Here is a 16,550-nt window from a genome sequence, read left to right as displayed (position 1 = left end):
TGGACGATTCTTAAGGTAACTGTTGCTTGGCTCGTAATCATTGGCATTTGCAGTTTCTAAGAAGTCAATGCCTAGTTTGGCACTTTACATCGATTAAAAACATGATTAATCACCTAACTTGTTATATCACTTGTTTTTTTCCTTCAATTCTGACTCCCTTATGGAAACCCCCCACCCCACAACATTTTTTTTTTTTTTTTTTGTAATTATAGTTTTAAACAATCCAGACATTTGTTAGCTTAATTACCAGAAAGAATAATAATATTCATGTAGAATTTAGATGATCAACAATTTAACCGTCACTTAATCGATGAATTTTCAATGTGTTTTTAGACATTGGACAATATAACAGTAACTCGATGCCACATAAACAAATGATTATTTACAATCCTGATGAATAACATTATTCAACGGGTAGAACTGATAAATTGTACGAAATGTGTAGTTATAAAATGCAATGTTCCAAATGGTGATTAGACAATAAGACCAATCTTTCAACCTAGTCTAGCTTTTTAGTACAACGATAAAACAACATATTAAACCAAATAAACCCCTCAAGAAGCCTGCTTTCCCTATATGGAGCCACCTTCTTCCCCAGCTTGCCTACTTCCTCCTATTTTTCAACAAGGGGGTAGTACCTCCGGTTCAATTAGGCAAAATGCATTGGACAAGTTCTTTTTTGTTTAATTTATAAAAGAATAATTTGTCACAACAATAGGCATCCTTCATGGCCGGCCAATCGAAAAAATGTAACAATGGACTTTCAAGCTAAATCATCATTAACAATTTGATTAAACTAAGACTCAAATGAGCACATTAATTTTAAGATTAGTGTTCTCAAATATACCACCATCTAGCACGGGCATACTATGAATAAATATAGTTTGATCTACTTCTCTCAACAAGATTAACATTATATGATAGAAACCAAGCTTAATAAATACCACATTCATGTACTGTGCTTCCAGCAATAATTTGAAATGTCGAAGCTCCTCAACAAAAGACATACGAGGAACCCTATTGTGGAATAGATATAGGTATATCAAACATTTTGCATCATAGATAGGAGGCTCAATTAAGAGAACTGCGTAATAAATTTCTTCATTTCTACTGAAGGAATGCAATAAAACACAAACCTGAAGACACTCTTATGACAAAAAAGGCGGGAGGGCGCGGGGAATCCAGAGTTCTCATATGTCCCATTTTTGAGAAACGACGAAGAATCAACACTGAACAACTGATAATATTGATCTGTAGCTCCAGCATATACTAATCTTGCAGAAAATGGCTTTTGACAGGTTAAAAAAACTCATAATGCATACGAAAGCAAAAGCCCACAATGACTATTTGTCTAACTTTTTCATCAATTTTACACAATCCCCATATTCTTGACATAATACAGTTTTTTTCTCGGGCGCCTGGACAGTGCCCTCTGTACAAACATTTCCCCGCATCAACCGAAACACATCCAATTCACTGAAACATATTCTATTCCAAAACAAGAAAGGGAATGATCATGGTCAAGAATGTGTCATAAGTTAGTGTCGCTGAACCTGTATAACGTGGATCCTTCTCTTTGAACTTTTCAGTCAAACCCTGAAAATGAAATTATATGGAATAAATAGAGAATTGAATGACATGGAGGTCAGGTCATAACTAAATTACATATAGGGATTAAAAACAATCTTACTCACACGACTTGTAGCATTATTTTAACATTTTTTTGTTTTAAATTACTCACTGAACTTTTGCAGAATTAAGAGAGATATTAGTGTTGCTAAAGCAAAAGAGACATCGCACGGTAAACTCAATAATGCATTCTGTTACACCTCAACAACGAGGCTCAAGTCAGAACCACGAGAGCCACCTCATTGTGATGACATGACAATTTTGGCCTAATCAATTAGTGACCAAACCCATACGACGGAATCGAATCCAATAATTGCAGCCGAGCCTCTGTAGATGAGGCGAACCCACAAGAGACACAAGAAAGGATCTTCATGAAAGATCTTGTTGTAAGTGGGTGATTTGACGTCTCACCGAAAAGGCTACTCCACCCAATCAATAAGTCACGTCAAGTCTTCTACCATCACCACACTCATTGCATCCTAGCCTGGGAATGATTGATTGATGTTTATAACAAGAGAGTCTAGCTGCGTGGATAAAGCTACGTGTATCTTCATCCAATGGCTCACCTTTATCATCTTATGCTATAAAAGCTCACAAGTAGTCACATTCAAAGTAATGCAAGTTTACATTCTAAAACTATACAACCCTGTTCTATTTAATTCTGCCCTACATATCCCCCCAGTTCCGAACCCGTTTGTCTTTGATATATTTGTATCCTAAGTTCGTCCCACACCCAAACATACACTTCACTATTAAAAACTATAAATAAAGGGGCCTTATGAATTGTATTTACATACACTGATTACTTAAAAAACTACAGCTCCCCCCCCCCCCCCCCCCCCCCCTTTCTTTTGAAGTCTGGCCATATATTCTAATGGTTTGTCCAAGTGTGGAGGACCAAAGCTTAGGTGGACGCTAGAGGAGCTAAGACCTGTTGCCCGCATCACCTCTCCAATAAGTGAGGTCAACACATTCTTTTATCGTCCAACAAGACGAAAAAGTGGAAGTTCCATAAACCACACAAACAAGACATATTTTTGCCAGATAAAAAGTAGCACGATGATAGGTTTCCATGCCACATCATATTTTCCATTAGTTGTGTAAGTATTTTCTTTTATTCAACTAACAGAAGTAGACGGATGGCTTATAACAAAAATGAAAGTAAAATATTAATTTTGTAAAATAATGTCTGATGAACAAAGTGGGACAACGTAATAGGGTGACTAAAAATGATTTAAACCCACGTAGCCATATAGCAATTAGAACTTGCTAAAAAAATTCAACTCATTAGAATTGTTACTCACCTTCACAATCATTCCACACCTGCATCCAAAAACAAAATCACTTTAAGAATATAGCCGGCACAAGGGTCCAAGAGCATTTGTATGTGATTATAATTAGAAAAAGGAAGCCTTACTCGACAAAATTGTCAAAATTCAGCTCGACCCTCTGGGCATTGCCATTGTTGTATTTGGAAATCAAAACTTGGAGAACAGATGGTGGTAATGCATACCCAAGACTGTATAGGGCATCCTTCAACTCCATCATGTCAATTTTCCCACTCCGATCTCTATCAAATCGTTCAAATACAGCCTACATGGGAAATGGCTAGTATAAAAGATAATATTATGGATTAAGTCCTATATCTAATTCCAAGAGAAATAATAACCATGCATACTTTAAAAAAAAAATAAAAAAAAATAAAAAAAGGAAAGAAGAAGAAGCACAAAGCTAATACACAATTTTATAGTGGATTATCCTCAATGCAAGACCGGCTACAATTTTTCATAAAGTTGACAAGAAGTTCGCAAAGGAGATATCTTATAGAAACCTGAAATGATCTCACTTCACCAAGCAAACTTAAAAATAAATGATGGTTGGAACAGAATTTTCAATATACTATTACCGAACTTTGATTACAAAGGAACGAATTCTGCTATAAAAGAACAGATCTAACATAGCAATTAAAACAGGAAATGACAAGTGTACGAGGACGTTCGAGAGGTCCACAACTCTCCCAATTGACTGCCAAAATTCTCCTGCATTCCCATAGCCCCATCCCTCTATTTATAAGTGATTTTTGCCTCTCAATCACTCCTAACAGAATGATAACTGTACCCTTGCTGCATGTGCCTTCTTTTCCTTTGTTAATTCGTTTATTGCCCTTGTTAGTTTATCACGTGAGTTGGGATCTATCAATATCATGCTTCTATATAAACTGGTCCCTCAAGTTCCTTCATATACTGTAGGAAATTTGGTGACATAATCCATAATATGAATTGGCCAATATACCGCTATACGAACACAAAAATTCACCTTGGGGGCAAATCCCCAAGTAGGGCATTAAATTCGCAATCGAGAAAAGAATAACAGAGTCAAATTCAACTCAAATCAGATATCAAGAATCATTCCAATAAAATAGTCTTACCGCATTGTCCTTCTTTGGATGTTACGTGATGAAATAAGGCCCAATTATAAACATTCCTATTAGAGAATTCCAACTGTATATAAATTGTATCATTCCTTTTCTATGTAGAATAAGCAAATCATATTCTCCTTAAGATTTTACATGGTATCAGAGCCCTAAATTACCGTACCCGTGCGTGCTTCCTGTCAGCGGCACCTTCGTAGTCTCCGGCGTCATCTGTAGTGAAATCCGGTCTCTGGCACCTTTGGGTACTTCGATTTCCGGCAAGAGCAACTCGTTGGTTCTTCATCTGTAGATCGCAAGTTCTTCGTTCGAGGTTGGTCTCTTGTCACTGCAACCTATTTCGACGCCATCGGTATTTCCCAGACCTCTAGCATAGTCATCTTTTTCTTCTAGTTCTTTTGTTGTAGAGCAATTTCAGTTTGATTGAAGCAATTTCAGTTTCTCATGTGTTGTTCGATCCTCATCGTCCCGGTCCCAGTCGTAATCAGTTTGTGTTGGGGCAGTAGGTGTTATTGGGTTGCTAATTGGACTATTGAGTCTTAGACTAATTTAATTGGGCAGTAGGTGCATTTTGGGCTACTAATTGGACCATTGAGGAGTGTTGGACTAACTTAATTGGACTATAATCTAATTAAATTGTTCAATTAATTCGTGATTTGGGTCTATTATTTTTGGGCTATTTTGTTGGATTAGGGACAAGATATTTGATTGGATTGTGTTTGGCTTTGGGCCTGTTGATTTGGATTGCTATTTGTTTGGTTTTAATCTGTTGTCTGAATCTTGTATTTTATGTCTATGGCCGAGCATAAAAATTTAGCTGTGACTGATGTCATTCCAGTGATGTCCAAAATCACGGAACATAAGTTGGTTGGTCCAAATTATTTGGATTGGTGTAAGACAGTTCGAACATATTTACAGAGTATTTCTATGGGCAATCATCTTACTCAAGATCCACCAAAGGATAATATTAGTTTGACATGGCTACGAGATGATGCCGACTATTCTTACAAATTCGCAACTCCATTGACACTGAAATAGTCAGTCAGATTAATCAGTGTGAGTATGTCAAGGAATTGATGGAATATTTAAAATTTATGTACTCTGGGAAAAGGAATATGTCACATACTTATGAAATCTGTAAGGGTTTTTACCGTGTTGAACAACAAGATCAGTCTCTTCAGGCTTCCTTTATGAATTTTAAAAAGACCTACGAAGAACTGAATGTTCTATTACCTTTTAGTCCGGATGTGAAAGTTCAGCAAGCTCAGCGGGAGAAAATGGATGTGATGATTTTTTTAGCTAGTCTTAGTCCTCAGTTGAAACTGCTAAATCCCAGATCCTCTCTAGTGCTGAAATTTCATCGCTGCAAGAAACCTTTACTAGAATACTTCGCACGAATACTAGTGCTTCTGTTGCTTCATCTGTTCCACCTTCTAGTGCTCTTATCAGTCATAATAGTAGAGGTAATACAAGAGTCGGAGGCACAAGTAGTCGGGTCAATCGAAGTCCGAATGAAAGGGGAATTATATGTCACTACTGTCATGAGCCGGGTCATACCAAGTACTTGTGCCGAAAATTACACAATAAATCTCAGAAGTCTCACTCGGCTCATATCAAAGCTACTACTGCTACATCTGTCTCATGTTCGAAGCGAATCATTACAGTTTCTGCAGATGAATTTGCCAAATTCACTCAGTACCAAGAAACATTGAAGAATTCATCTCTCTATCCCTGCCATTGCCAAGACAGGTAAACCTACTACATGTCTTGTCATCTTCTTCAAAATGGGTCATTGATTCTGGTGTCACAGATCATATTACATGTAATCCTAGTCTTTTCTCTACTTTTCAGTCGCATACACCTTCTCTTAATGTTACTTTAGCTAATGGTTCAACTTTTTCCGTTCTCGGGTCTAGCACTATTAATCCAACTCCATTAATTTCCTTATCCTCTGTCTTAAATCTGCCACAATTTTCTTTTAACTTAATGTCTGTGAGCAAACTTACTCGGACTTTAAACTGTTGCGCCTCATTTTTTCCTGATTACAGTCTTTTTAGGATCTTATGACGAAGAAGATTATTGGTAAAGGATATGAATCAGGCGGTCTCTATATTCCGGATACCCAGGTGCCCAAGTCCATTGCATGTTCAGGTGTCTTAACTCTTTTGAAGCACATTGTCGATTGGGACATCCATCTTTATCTATGTTGAAGAAATTATGTCCTCGATTTCAGAACGTATCGTCTTTAGATTGTGAGTCATGTCAATTTGCAAAACATCATCGTCTATCCTACATCATCGTCTATCCTCAGTCCCTCGAGTCAATAAAAGAGCTAGTTTTCCTTTTGAGTTAGTACATTAAGATGTTTGGGGTCCTTGTCCGACTGTGTCTAAAACTAGATTTTGGTATTTTGTTACTTTTGTCGATGATTTTTCTCGTGTGACTTGACTTTATTTAATGAAAAATCGGTCTAAATTATTTTCTCATTTTATTGCCTTTTGTGCTGAAATTAAAACACAATTTAATGTTTCGGTACATATATTGAGAAGTGATAATGCAAAAAAATATTTTTCATCTTCTTTCCAGACTTAAATGCTTCAGAATGGTATTCTTCATCAATCCTCATATATTGACACGCCCTCTCAGAATGGTGGGCTGAAAGAAAAAATAGACATATTCTGGAGACAACTAGGGCACTTCCGTTCCAAATGCATGTTCCTAAACAATTTTGAGCAGATACAGTCTCCACAGCCTGTTTCTTAATTAATCGACTGGCTTCATCTATTATTCACGGTGAGACTCCTTATAGAGTCCTTCTCCCTAATAAACCATTGTTTTTTTATTAAACCTAAAATATTTGGTAGTACTTGTTATGCTCGTGATGTTCAACCCTATGTAACTAAATTAGATCCCAAATCCCTAAAATGTGTTTTTCTGGGTTACTCTCGTCTACCAAAAGGATACCGTTGCTACTATCCGGGTCTTAACAAGTATCTTGTGTCAGCTGATGTCAACTTTGTGGAACATATCCCTTTCTTTCCCACTTCTTATACTTATTCCAGTAAGGGGGAGGATGATAATTTACTGATTTATCATGTCACTTACCAATCAAATAATGTTGATTCTACACTTGTTGCTCCCACACCACCACCACCACCACCACCACCCATTCACCAGGTATATTCCAGATGACGGAACCTTCCTGATGCATGTTCGGCACCTAACTCTTCTTCGACATTGGATCCAGTGATCTTGATTTACCTATTGCTCTTCGCAAAGGTAAACGTGCACCTATCCTATTTCATCATTTGTTTCTTATGATCACTTGTCTTCTTCTTCTAGTTCTTTTGTTGCTTCTCTTGACTCCGTGACTCTTTCGAGAAGTGTTCATGAAGCCTTATCCTATTCTGGTTGGCGTGATGCTATGATTGAGGAGATGAATGCTTTAGATGCTAATGGTACTTGAGATTTAGTCGTTTTACTTGCAGAAAAAAGGCTGTTCGGTGTAAGTGGGTGTTTGCGGTTAAAGTCAATCCTGATGGCTCAGTGGCTAGGCTTAAAGCCTATCTTGTGGCAAAAGTTTATGCTCAGATTACTCTGACGCTTTTTCTCCTGTAGCGAAATTAACGTCTATTCGCTTGTTCATTTCTATAGCAACTACACATAATTGGTTTTTGCATCAATTGGACATCAAGAATGCTTTCTTACATGGCGATCTCTAGGGGAAAGTTTATATGGAGCAACCACCTGAGTTTGTTGCTCAGGGGGAGTATGAGAAAGTGTGTCATTTTCGAAAGTCCTTATATGGTTTGAAACAGAGTCCACATGCGTGGTTTGGAAAATTTAGTCAGGCAGCAGAAAAGTTTGGAATGCAGAAGAGCAAGTCTGATCACTCGATCTTCTACAACAGTCCAACTCCAGCATTATTCTCCTTGTTGTGTATGTTGACGATATTGTTAGTACTAGCAGTGATACTATGGGAATTTCATCGCTGAAATCCTTCCTTCACACTCGATTTCATACGAAAAACTTAGGGATGTTAAAGTATTTATTGGGAGTTGAAGTGAGAAGGAGCAAGAAAGGCACCTTCTTGTCTCAGAGAAAATATGTACTTGACTTATTAACTGAGACGGGAAAGTTGAGAGCTAAGCCAAGCAGTGCTCCAATGCTTCCTAATTTGCAACTTACCAAAGATGGTGACTTATTTGAAGATCCTGAGAAGTATAAAAGATTGGCTGGGAAATTGAACTACCTTACAGTAACTCGTCCTAATATTGCGTATTTTGTTAGTATTGTAAGTCAATTCAAGTCTTCCCCAACAGTTCATCATTGGGCAGCTTTAGAACAAATCATGTGTTATTTAAAAGGAGCTCCTGGACGTGGGATACTGTATAGAAATCATGGACATACACACATCAAATGCTTCTCAGATGCAGATTGGACGGGTTCCAAGATTGATCGAAAATCTACTACTGGCTACTGTGTTTTTGTTGAAGGAAATTTGGTCTCATGGAAAACTAAGAAACAAAATGTTGTGTCCCAATCGAGTGCAGAATCAGAATATAGAGCTATGGCACAATCGGTGTGTGAGATAATGTCGATATATCAGCTCTTAACTGAAATCGGTCTTAAGGCTTCAATATCAGCAAAGTTGTGGTGTGACAATCAAGCTGCTCTTCATATTGCTTCTAATCCTGTGTTTCTTGAAAGAACTAAACATATTGAGATTGACTCTCATTTCGTTCTTGAGAAGGTGCAGCAGAATTTAATCTCTATAAGATATGTGAAGATTGGAGAACAACTAGGAGATATTTTCACAAAGGCTCTAAAAGGGAATCGGGTTGATTATATTTGTAACAAGTTGGGCATGATGAAATAAGGGGGAGTGTTACGTGATGAAATAAGGCCCAATTATAAACATTCCTAATATAGAATTCCAACTGTATATAAATTGTATCATTCCTTTTCTATGTAGAATAAGAAAATCATATTCTCCTTAAGATTTTACATGCCCAAAAGATTATGTGATTATATCTGGCATGTAATGTCACCTGCCAAACTGATAAGGAGAAAAGGGGGATAGTTTGTTTTATTTGAAAACCTTCACTGTAAATACTAGCCAATTCTGCCAACCTCAAAACTTCCGGGAAGAACTTCTTACTCTGTATGCTATACAAAAGCTGAGAGTTTACACAATAATAAATGTGGTCGGCTACATCAATACTTTTTTGCCACATTGGATCCAACAGACTATTGGTCTAATAGAACGAAATCTCTGCAAACACCCTGGACCGTGTTGCTTTTGGTCTACATCATCCTCCTAGAAGATCAGATCATCCTCCTAGAAGATCAGATCACTCTTTTGAAAAGGTTCTTCTTTAGGTTATGCAACTCGTGGTTCTCTTAATTTATCCTCAACTGGTAACACCTCTGCCTTTTTGTGTATATCCTCATTACAATACCCATAATCAATGACCAACTAATTATCAACCCCCAGTCTCTTTCCCTCAAGTACCATTTCTTAATACATTGATGTAGAAAACAATGTCCAATATTTGCCATTAAGTGATATTAAACATGCGCCCTGCAATTAGTCTTTTTTCAAATTAACAAATTTCTAAGCATATAAATTTAGTCCTAGTACTTTGGTCTAGAAAATAATGCTTCAACCAATTTTCATATGGCTGTTTTGCATACACTTTTATTTCAGTTTTAAGAAAAACTGACACAACGACATTTCTTTTATACCAGCATTTAAGATGACCCGCATAATCTTGTTATTTCTAGTCATATTAATAGAAAAATAAACACTTGGAAGAGTAGAATGTTCATCTAGAGCTGATATTAGAAATAGACTATCTCTTCAACACGAGAGCCTCCTAATTCCGAGTAAAGTTACAAAGTATTTTCAATGTAACACGACAAAATGGGTACGCTTGCAGAATTTCAGCACATAATTTGATTTAATGTGCAAGCAAACCGTATATAAATCCCCTTCCAAAGTTACAAGTAATCTTATTATATCTACGAAACTCTGCTTCGATAGATTCTACAAGTATCTAGTTTTTGTCCTTTTAAATTGAGAAAAGAAGTTTAAGAAAGAAAAGAAGTTAATGAATGAGCTTCTTTCATCTGTTAAACCGAGAAAAGACTACTCACCCGCCAGTGACTAAGGCAACTCCATATCTCAGCGAATTCTTTCGGCCCTGTATTAGTAGCAAATAATTAATCACCGATTTCACCAAATTGGATAAATTAAGATATAATGATGAAGCAAGCTCGAATCTTGCTGGTGTACAGGAAAATCCTGCCAGGCTTTTTAAAGGGAAATATTGCTCTGTACACCATGCTATACTCACATTAGGGGCCACCATGAAGAAAAAAATCGTTGGCTCCCTATTGTTATGGGACTATAGACCATTGCTGTACACGCACAGTATACACATAGCAACTCTCTTTTTACAGGTGATTTACTTGTCATTTTTATTGACCCAAAAAAAAAAAAAAAAAAAATATATATATATATATATAGAGAGAGAGAGAGAGAGAGAGAGAGAGAGAGAAAACAAAACAAAACAAAACAAATAAAAAAATAAATAATCACCATACAGGTGCTGTCTCTGTGAGTTATTCCCCTGTAGAAGGGAATAACTCATTCCAACAAGCTCTAGCTCCGCATACAAAAGCTAGCATTTGAGACAACAAGAGAAGAAAGAAATAATAAAAGTACATTGTTGCACAAAATCTTTTGCAAATCCACCCATTTTCCACTTCACATTGGAAAAAGGCCTCACATTGCAAGCAAATTAAAGGTAATTTCCATTTGATTTTAAATAACACCAACTATACCCTTCCACTTCCAATATGTAGGACAAAATAGCAAAAGATCAAGAATTAGATTTTTTTTCTCTATGAAGCAATTAGAGTAAAAACAACTTTAGAACGAAAATTCACTTTTCTCAGGAAGGAAAAGAAAAAATAAAGAAAAGAAGTAAAATTTTCAACCTTTTATATGGAAAAAATAAATTTCAACCTTTTATACCAGCGAATCCAGGGGAAAAAAAAGGGAAGTAAATATTTGTCAAACAAATCAAAAAAAAAAGGAAAAAAAAATTTTTCAAAAAAAAAAAAAAAAAAAAAAAAAAAAAAAAAAAAAGAGAGAGAGACAGAAAATAGAACCTCTCAAAAATTAAAATAAGAAAAAAAAAGAAGAAGTATAGCTCAAAGAAACTGACCAATTCTGAAAGAAGAATCATTTGGGCCTCTGAAAAGAAAGATGAGCAACCGCAAGGTTCTGAGGCTGAACCTTTGGTACTTCCAAGCGAGTGCTTCTTGAAGCTCCTTTTCTTCTATGAACCCGTTTTGGTTCCTGTCCACCATCTGGAAGCTCCGAATAACATCCGGGTGGGTACCCGGTGGAAACCAACTGTAATTGCTATGCTGCTGGTAAGGGTTGTACTCGTATCCATGCGGTGGCAAGTGGGTTGGAACGGACCCTACAGTGCTGGTGGTGGTGCTTTGAAGGTGGGGTTGGGTTACGGGGGCATAGGGGATGTGGGTGTGGTTTGGACCGCCCGGGGCGTAGTACGGGTGGGCGACCCGGGGCTCGCCTGGATCGGGTAAAGGTGGTGCAGAAGGGGAGTATGGTTGCTTGCCGCTTTGAGAAGACATGAGTATTGAGTTTAGAATTGAATCCAAGAAAATCTTGTTCGATAACAACAGAAAAATTAAAAATTTTTATAGAAAATTATAATTGAAGAGGAATTGTTGATGAATGAATTTTGGTTGCGAATCGCATAAACTTTAATTGGGAATATACTGCTGAAGGCGTTAATTTATTAGCCCGATATTCTGTAGTATATTCTGGATGTCAATTGCAGTGTCAGCTTTTGTTAATTGATTTTTTTTTTATCGTTAGAGATAAAGTAGGTTTTATTTGTAAGAGAAGAATTCAAAAATGACGATTGAAATAATGAAATAACGATCAAAAATTGATTTTAATTGAATTTTAAGTTGTACCAAACACGCTCTATATTTTACAGTATTTATAATAATTTTATAAATGATGTTATCCAAAAATGATTAGAATTAATAAAAAAATAAATTCTCATGTAGACCTAACATTTTTGGAGGATCAAGTTTGGCTTAGCATTTATAATTCGGCAATTTTAAAATCAATTCAACTTTGATTCTCATTTTTATCAAAAATACGTTTTTTTTTTAATCACATTTTTTATTAAAATAATATTATACGTAAATAAAAAAAAAATTATTTTTCATCCACACATTCTTTATCAATTTGCTATTTTAAAATTCATTTTTCCATAAAAATGAGTCTCAAACAAACACCCCTTAAAAAAAAAGGAATTGATTGCAATGATATAAAAATTAGGGGAAATTGGTACAAATGGTTCCAAACATTTGTCGATCTTGGCTTTTGGTTTTAGACCTTTTAATTTTGATATTGAAGTCCCTATGTTATTCCATTAGTAATAAAAACTGATTGCTAATTTTGCACGTCAGCTATACTTTCTTTTTAGTTGGAGACGACATTGATTGTGGATGTGGCCACTAGCAGTGGGGGAGCTAGGGGCTGTGACGTTTGGGGTGGGGGATAGAGTAGGTTTGGAGAACAGGTTTGGAGAACAAAATGATATTCTTATCTTTCTTTGTTTAATTTTTTTTTCCTTATTTAAGTTTTTCTTTTTACTTATTTTATTTTAAGTTAGAAGAATTTGCCCCTTCAATTAAAAGAAGTACAGTCCACCCGTTGATCATTTTTAACACGGTTCTATTAAAAGAACCAATTGCGCACCTATTGCATATGTTTTCGACGCCAATGGCAAGATTTAAAAGTTTATGATAGCGAGCAGACGTTTTTTTTTTTTTTTTGGAAAAAAAATAGGTAATTGAAAAATAAAAAAGTAATTTTAATTTTTAGATCGTAAATTATATATAAAAAACTAGGTAAAAAATTTAAACCCTCCTCCTTTATCCGAGTTTGGGACCGGCTACTTAAATTTAGAGTTTGCGGAGTTAAAAATTGTGTTATTTGTTTGTTTATTCGTATACAATTTTTTAAAGAAAATTTAAAACAGTATTAAAAATTATTTTTTCAAACAACGCTGCGCGTCCCCTTACATGTAATTTTCGAAGTAAATCCATTCTAAAAATTGAAAGGGTAATCGAATGCCTTTTCAATTGTGAGAAGTTTTCATTTCGAAGATTATATAGAAGTTTTTTAGTTCGAAAATTATATATAATCTTCGAAGTGAAATACATCTGACAATTGAAAGGGCAATCATTCGATTACCCTTTCAATTTTCAGAAGGAATTTACTTCGAAAATTATATGCAAAGATACGCACAGCGTTGTTCGAGAAAAGAATTTAAAATGTAGATATATAGTAGTAATAGTACCAAGTATTAACAAAAATTTAACTAAATTGGTGGAAAGAATTTTTTGTTCTTTTTTTTTTAATTAAAAGAGATGGAAAAAATAAAAATGAAATCTTTATTTTTTTATTTTTATTTTTAAAATAGATAAAATATAAACCCTCCTCCTTTATCCGGGTTTGGGACCGACTACTTAAATTTTCAGTAGGTGGAGTTAAAAATTGTACATAAACAATTTTTTATAGCGTGTACAATTTTTTAAAGAAAATTAAAAGTAACGATAAGAAAAGAAAAGTTTCATCAATATAATTAAATCAAATATCATTTACTTGACGACATACAATTTCGGCATATTTATCTTGTAGTCGAAAATTAGCGTCCTGTCAATCCTTAACGCATATTAACGCTTCTAAATTATCTTCTTTTAGTCAACTCCTAACCTTGCTCAAAACTCTTTTACCTGCACTAAAAGCAGATTTCGAAGCAACAGTGCTAACCGAATGTGTCGGCAGATTTTTTGCAATCACAGATATAACTGGCCAACGTCATTCATACCTTCGCCAGAATTCAATTATTTCGTCTGAACTTTTTTAATTGTTTTATCTGTTGGCATATTCTGGTTGAAATAATCAATTAATTTAGCAGGCAATGTATTACGGCTTGAGTTCGTAGATGTTTGATGAGAATGAGATACAGATGATGACGACATGGCAGTGGTAGTAGATGAACACATTGTAGATGAATCACATCTATACGAATTAATGCCTTGAAATAAATTAAATATTTCTCCATCTTCTTCTTTAATTTCAGTGGAAAGAGTAGGTGCAGATGGTATCCGACTAATATTGGTACCCATTCGATTGACATATAATTCATATAGTTCACATAATATTTGCTCTAAATTTTCATATGTGATAGGTGTATCAAATGTCAAGACGTTTGAAATTTGATCAATTATATATTTAGTTCCCGATAAATTATATCGGGGGTCCATCACGCATGCTAAAGAAAATAACATAGGCAAATCTTTCCAATATTTTTTAAATTTTAATCCTATAACAATTATAATTTCACTAAAATTAGGATCATTTTTGTATTTATGAAATGTTATTGCAGTGATATAAAGACGTTCAAGCACCATACAGCTGGTAGGATAGTAAACGTCCAATAAAATCTTAGTGGTTTCATAAAAAGATGTCAAAAATCTTTTAACTTTCGAAGCTATTTGTCAATCACATTCAGTCAACATACTCTCGTCATCACTTCTAACATGTCTATTGTTATAAAAGTCAGTTATTAAATGTTCAAAGCCTTTACATGACTTTAATAATAAGTAAGTAAAGTTCCACCTATAACCTACATCGCTAACAAATATTTTAGTATTTTGCACTCCTATTTTGGCACAATAATTCTCAAATGCTTGTTTTCTACTTGGGAAGATTGTGATATATTTTAGTACGTTCCTAATATTTTGAAATTCATCATTTATATATTTTAAACCATCTTAAACAATTAAATTCAAAATTTGACATACACAACGAATATAAAACAAATACCCACCAAAATCAGGTTACAGTGCACTATGCAATTTATCGGCAACTACTTTATTAATACTAGCATTATCAAAAGTAAATGAACTAATTTTACCTTCACAATGATATTCTCTAACAATACTAATAATAGTATTAAATACATTATTAGCGTTGTGAGGAAACTCAATAATTCTAAAAGCAATAATTTTTTTATGCATGTACCAAAGTGAGTCTATATAATGTGCAGTTGCAACTATATATGCTCTTTTATTAATCATTTCTCATATATCCGAAGTCAAAGATATGACACCCCCATATTTTTGTAAATCCATAATTAATTGTTGTTTTGTTTCAGTAAAATATTATATTGTATTGGAACAAAGAGTGTTTCGACTTACCCCAACGTACCTTGGCTACATATATTCTTTTACATGCGAGACGTAGTGTTGGTTGTCAATTAATGCCAAAGACAACTCAGCACCAGCAACAAGCTTCACCATTCCGATTCGAACTCTCTCCTCCGAATACACCCATGTGGATAGGGGTGCAGCAGAACCACCGGCGTCTGGACTGTCAAATTGCAATTTTGTTTGATAGCTCGGAATAAGTCCGTATTTGGCCGCACATACTTTGTAATGACGGTTGAGATGGATGGTACCAATTCCTCTTTGCTATGCCAATCTTTGTTGACAGTATTTACATACTACTTTGGATTCTGGGACTACATTGACGATTTTTCCCGTTGAAATCAACTTAAAGTGATCCCAACATTTTGCTTTTTTTTCCCCTTTCGTTTTCCCCTCACATCAGGAATGTTTAATTCAGCCTCTTCTTCCTGATCGTGTTCCGCTTCGGGAACGTCAACATCATCCAAATTAATTGGATAATTTGGATTGCCGCTTACATGATGATGAAGATCCAAATCTGTAATATCTTCAAGTAGGGGTACGTCATTTAAACCTTCAAATTGATTCCGAAATTGATTTTGCGGTGTCATAGGCGATTCGTTTCCTCCCACACCGAACAAATTTTCGACGAATGTGCGTGGATCCATTTGTTTAATTGTAATGAGTAATAACTAGTAAAAGAATAATTGTATAAATGTAGTGAGAAATGAAAATTGGATGAAATTTCAATAAATATAGTGAGAACTGAGAAATGAGAATTAGATGAAAAAGTTCAGTACCATTTGAGCCAATTTCCGAAATATTATAACAATAGAACCAATTTTCCATTTTTTGCCATCCATATAAGCACCTTTAATCTTAAGATATTGAAATTAAATAATTGTTTCAAAGACCAAAAATTGTTTTCGTGTAATTTCTTTAAAGTTGTTCATTGCATCTCTTGCAAAAATTCTTATAATGGTTATTTTTGAATATTTGGAGAGTAAAAATTAGTCCTTGAAAACATTTATGTAGCATTTGTTCATATACGAATTCAGCTAACGTAAAGGGCCTCTATGAGCCCCATTTTTCATATAGAATGCATTTTAGAATAGTAAATTGATGGAGAATGCGTGGTTAGAAAATACGGAAAAATTTTGAATTTGCGTGTAATATT

General features: G+C 35.0%; 1 protein-coding gene across 2 annotated transcripts; it reads right to left on the bottom strand.

Annotated features, from left to right (window-relative positions):
• Nucleotides 1-893: 893 nt before the first annotated feature.
• Nucleotides 894-11,884, bottom strand: LOC111379505 (probable calcium-binding protein CML48). 2 transcript variants are annotated; one of them, XR_002700054.1, is made up of 6 exons: nucleotides 11,296-11,884; nucleotides 10,220-10,266; nucleotides 3,047-3,222; nucleotides 2,934-2,952; nucleotides 1,137-1,596; nucleotides 934-1,017 (listed from the first exon to the last, which is right to left on the bottom strand). XR_002700054.1 is itself a non-coding variant. In XM_023002890.1 (5 exons), the coding sequence occupies exons 1-5, from the start codon at nucleotides 11,729-11,731 to the stop codon at nucleotides 1,489-1,491; spliced, it is 786 nt and encodes a 261-aa protein (XP_022858658.1). In that variant the 5' UTR covers nucleotides 11,732-11,884; the 3' UTR covers nucleotides 894-1,488. The 2 variants fall into 2 exon arrangements, 1 of the variants encoding a protein (XP_022858658.1); XM_023002890.1 differs by having other exon boundaries at nucleotides 894-1,596.
• Nucleotides 11,885-16,550: the final 4,666 nt, after the last annotated feature.

This window comes from Olea europaea, unplaced genomic scaffold, assembly GCF_002742605.1.
Source record: "Olea europaea var. sylvestris unplaced genomic scaffold, O_europaea_v1 scaffold1997, whole genome shotgun sequence".
Taxonomy (NCBI): Eukaryota; Viridiplantae; Streptophyta; class Magnoliopsida; order Lamiales; family Oleaceae; genus Olea; species Olea europaea.
This window is presented reverse-complemented; position numbering and strand designations above follow the sequence as displayed.

Excerpts from the sequence above, each read along its gene's own strand:
- LOC111379505 (XM_023002890.1), bottom strand. The coding sequence starts at position 11,731 with ATGTCTTCTCAAAGCGGCAAGCAACCATACTCCCCTTCTGCACCACCT. Across the intron at positions 10,267-11,295 it reads TGATTCTTCTTTCAGAATTG|GGCCGAAAGAATTCGCTGAG; the intron begins GTCAGTTTCTTT and ends CTACTAATACAG. Across the intron at positions 3,223-10,219 it reads GTTGCCTTAGTCACTGGCGG|GCTGTATTTGAACGATTTGA; the intron begins GTGAGTAGTCTT and ends TTTCCCATGTAG.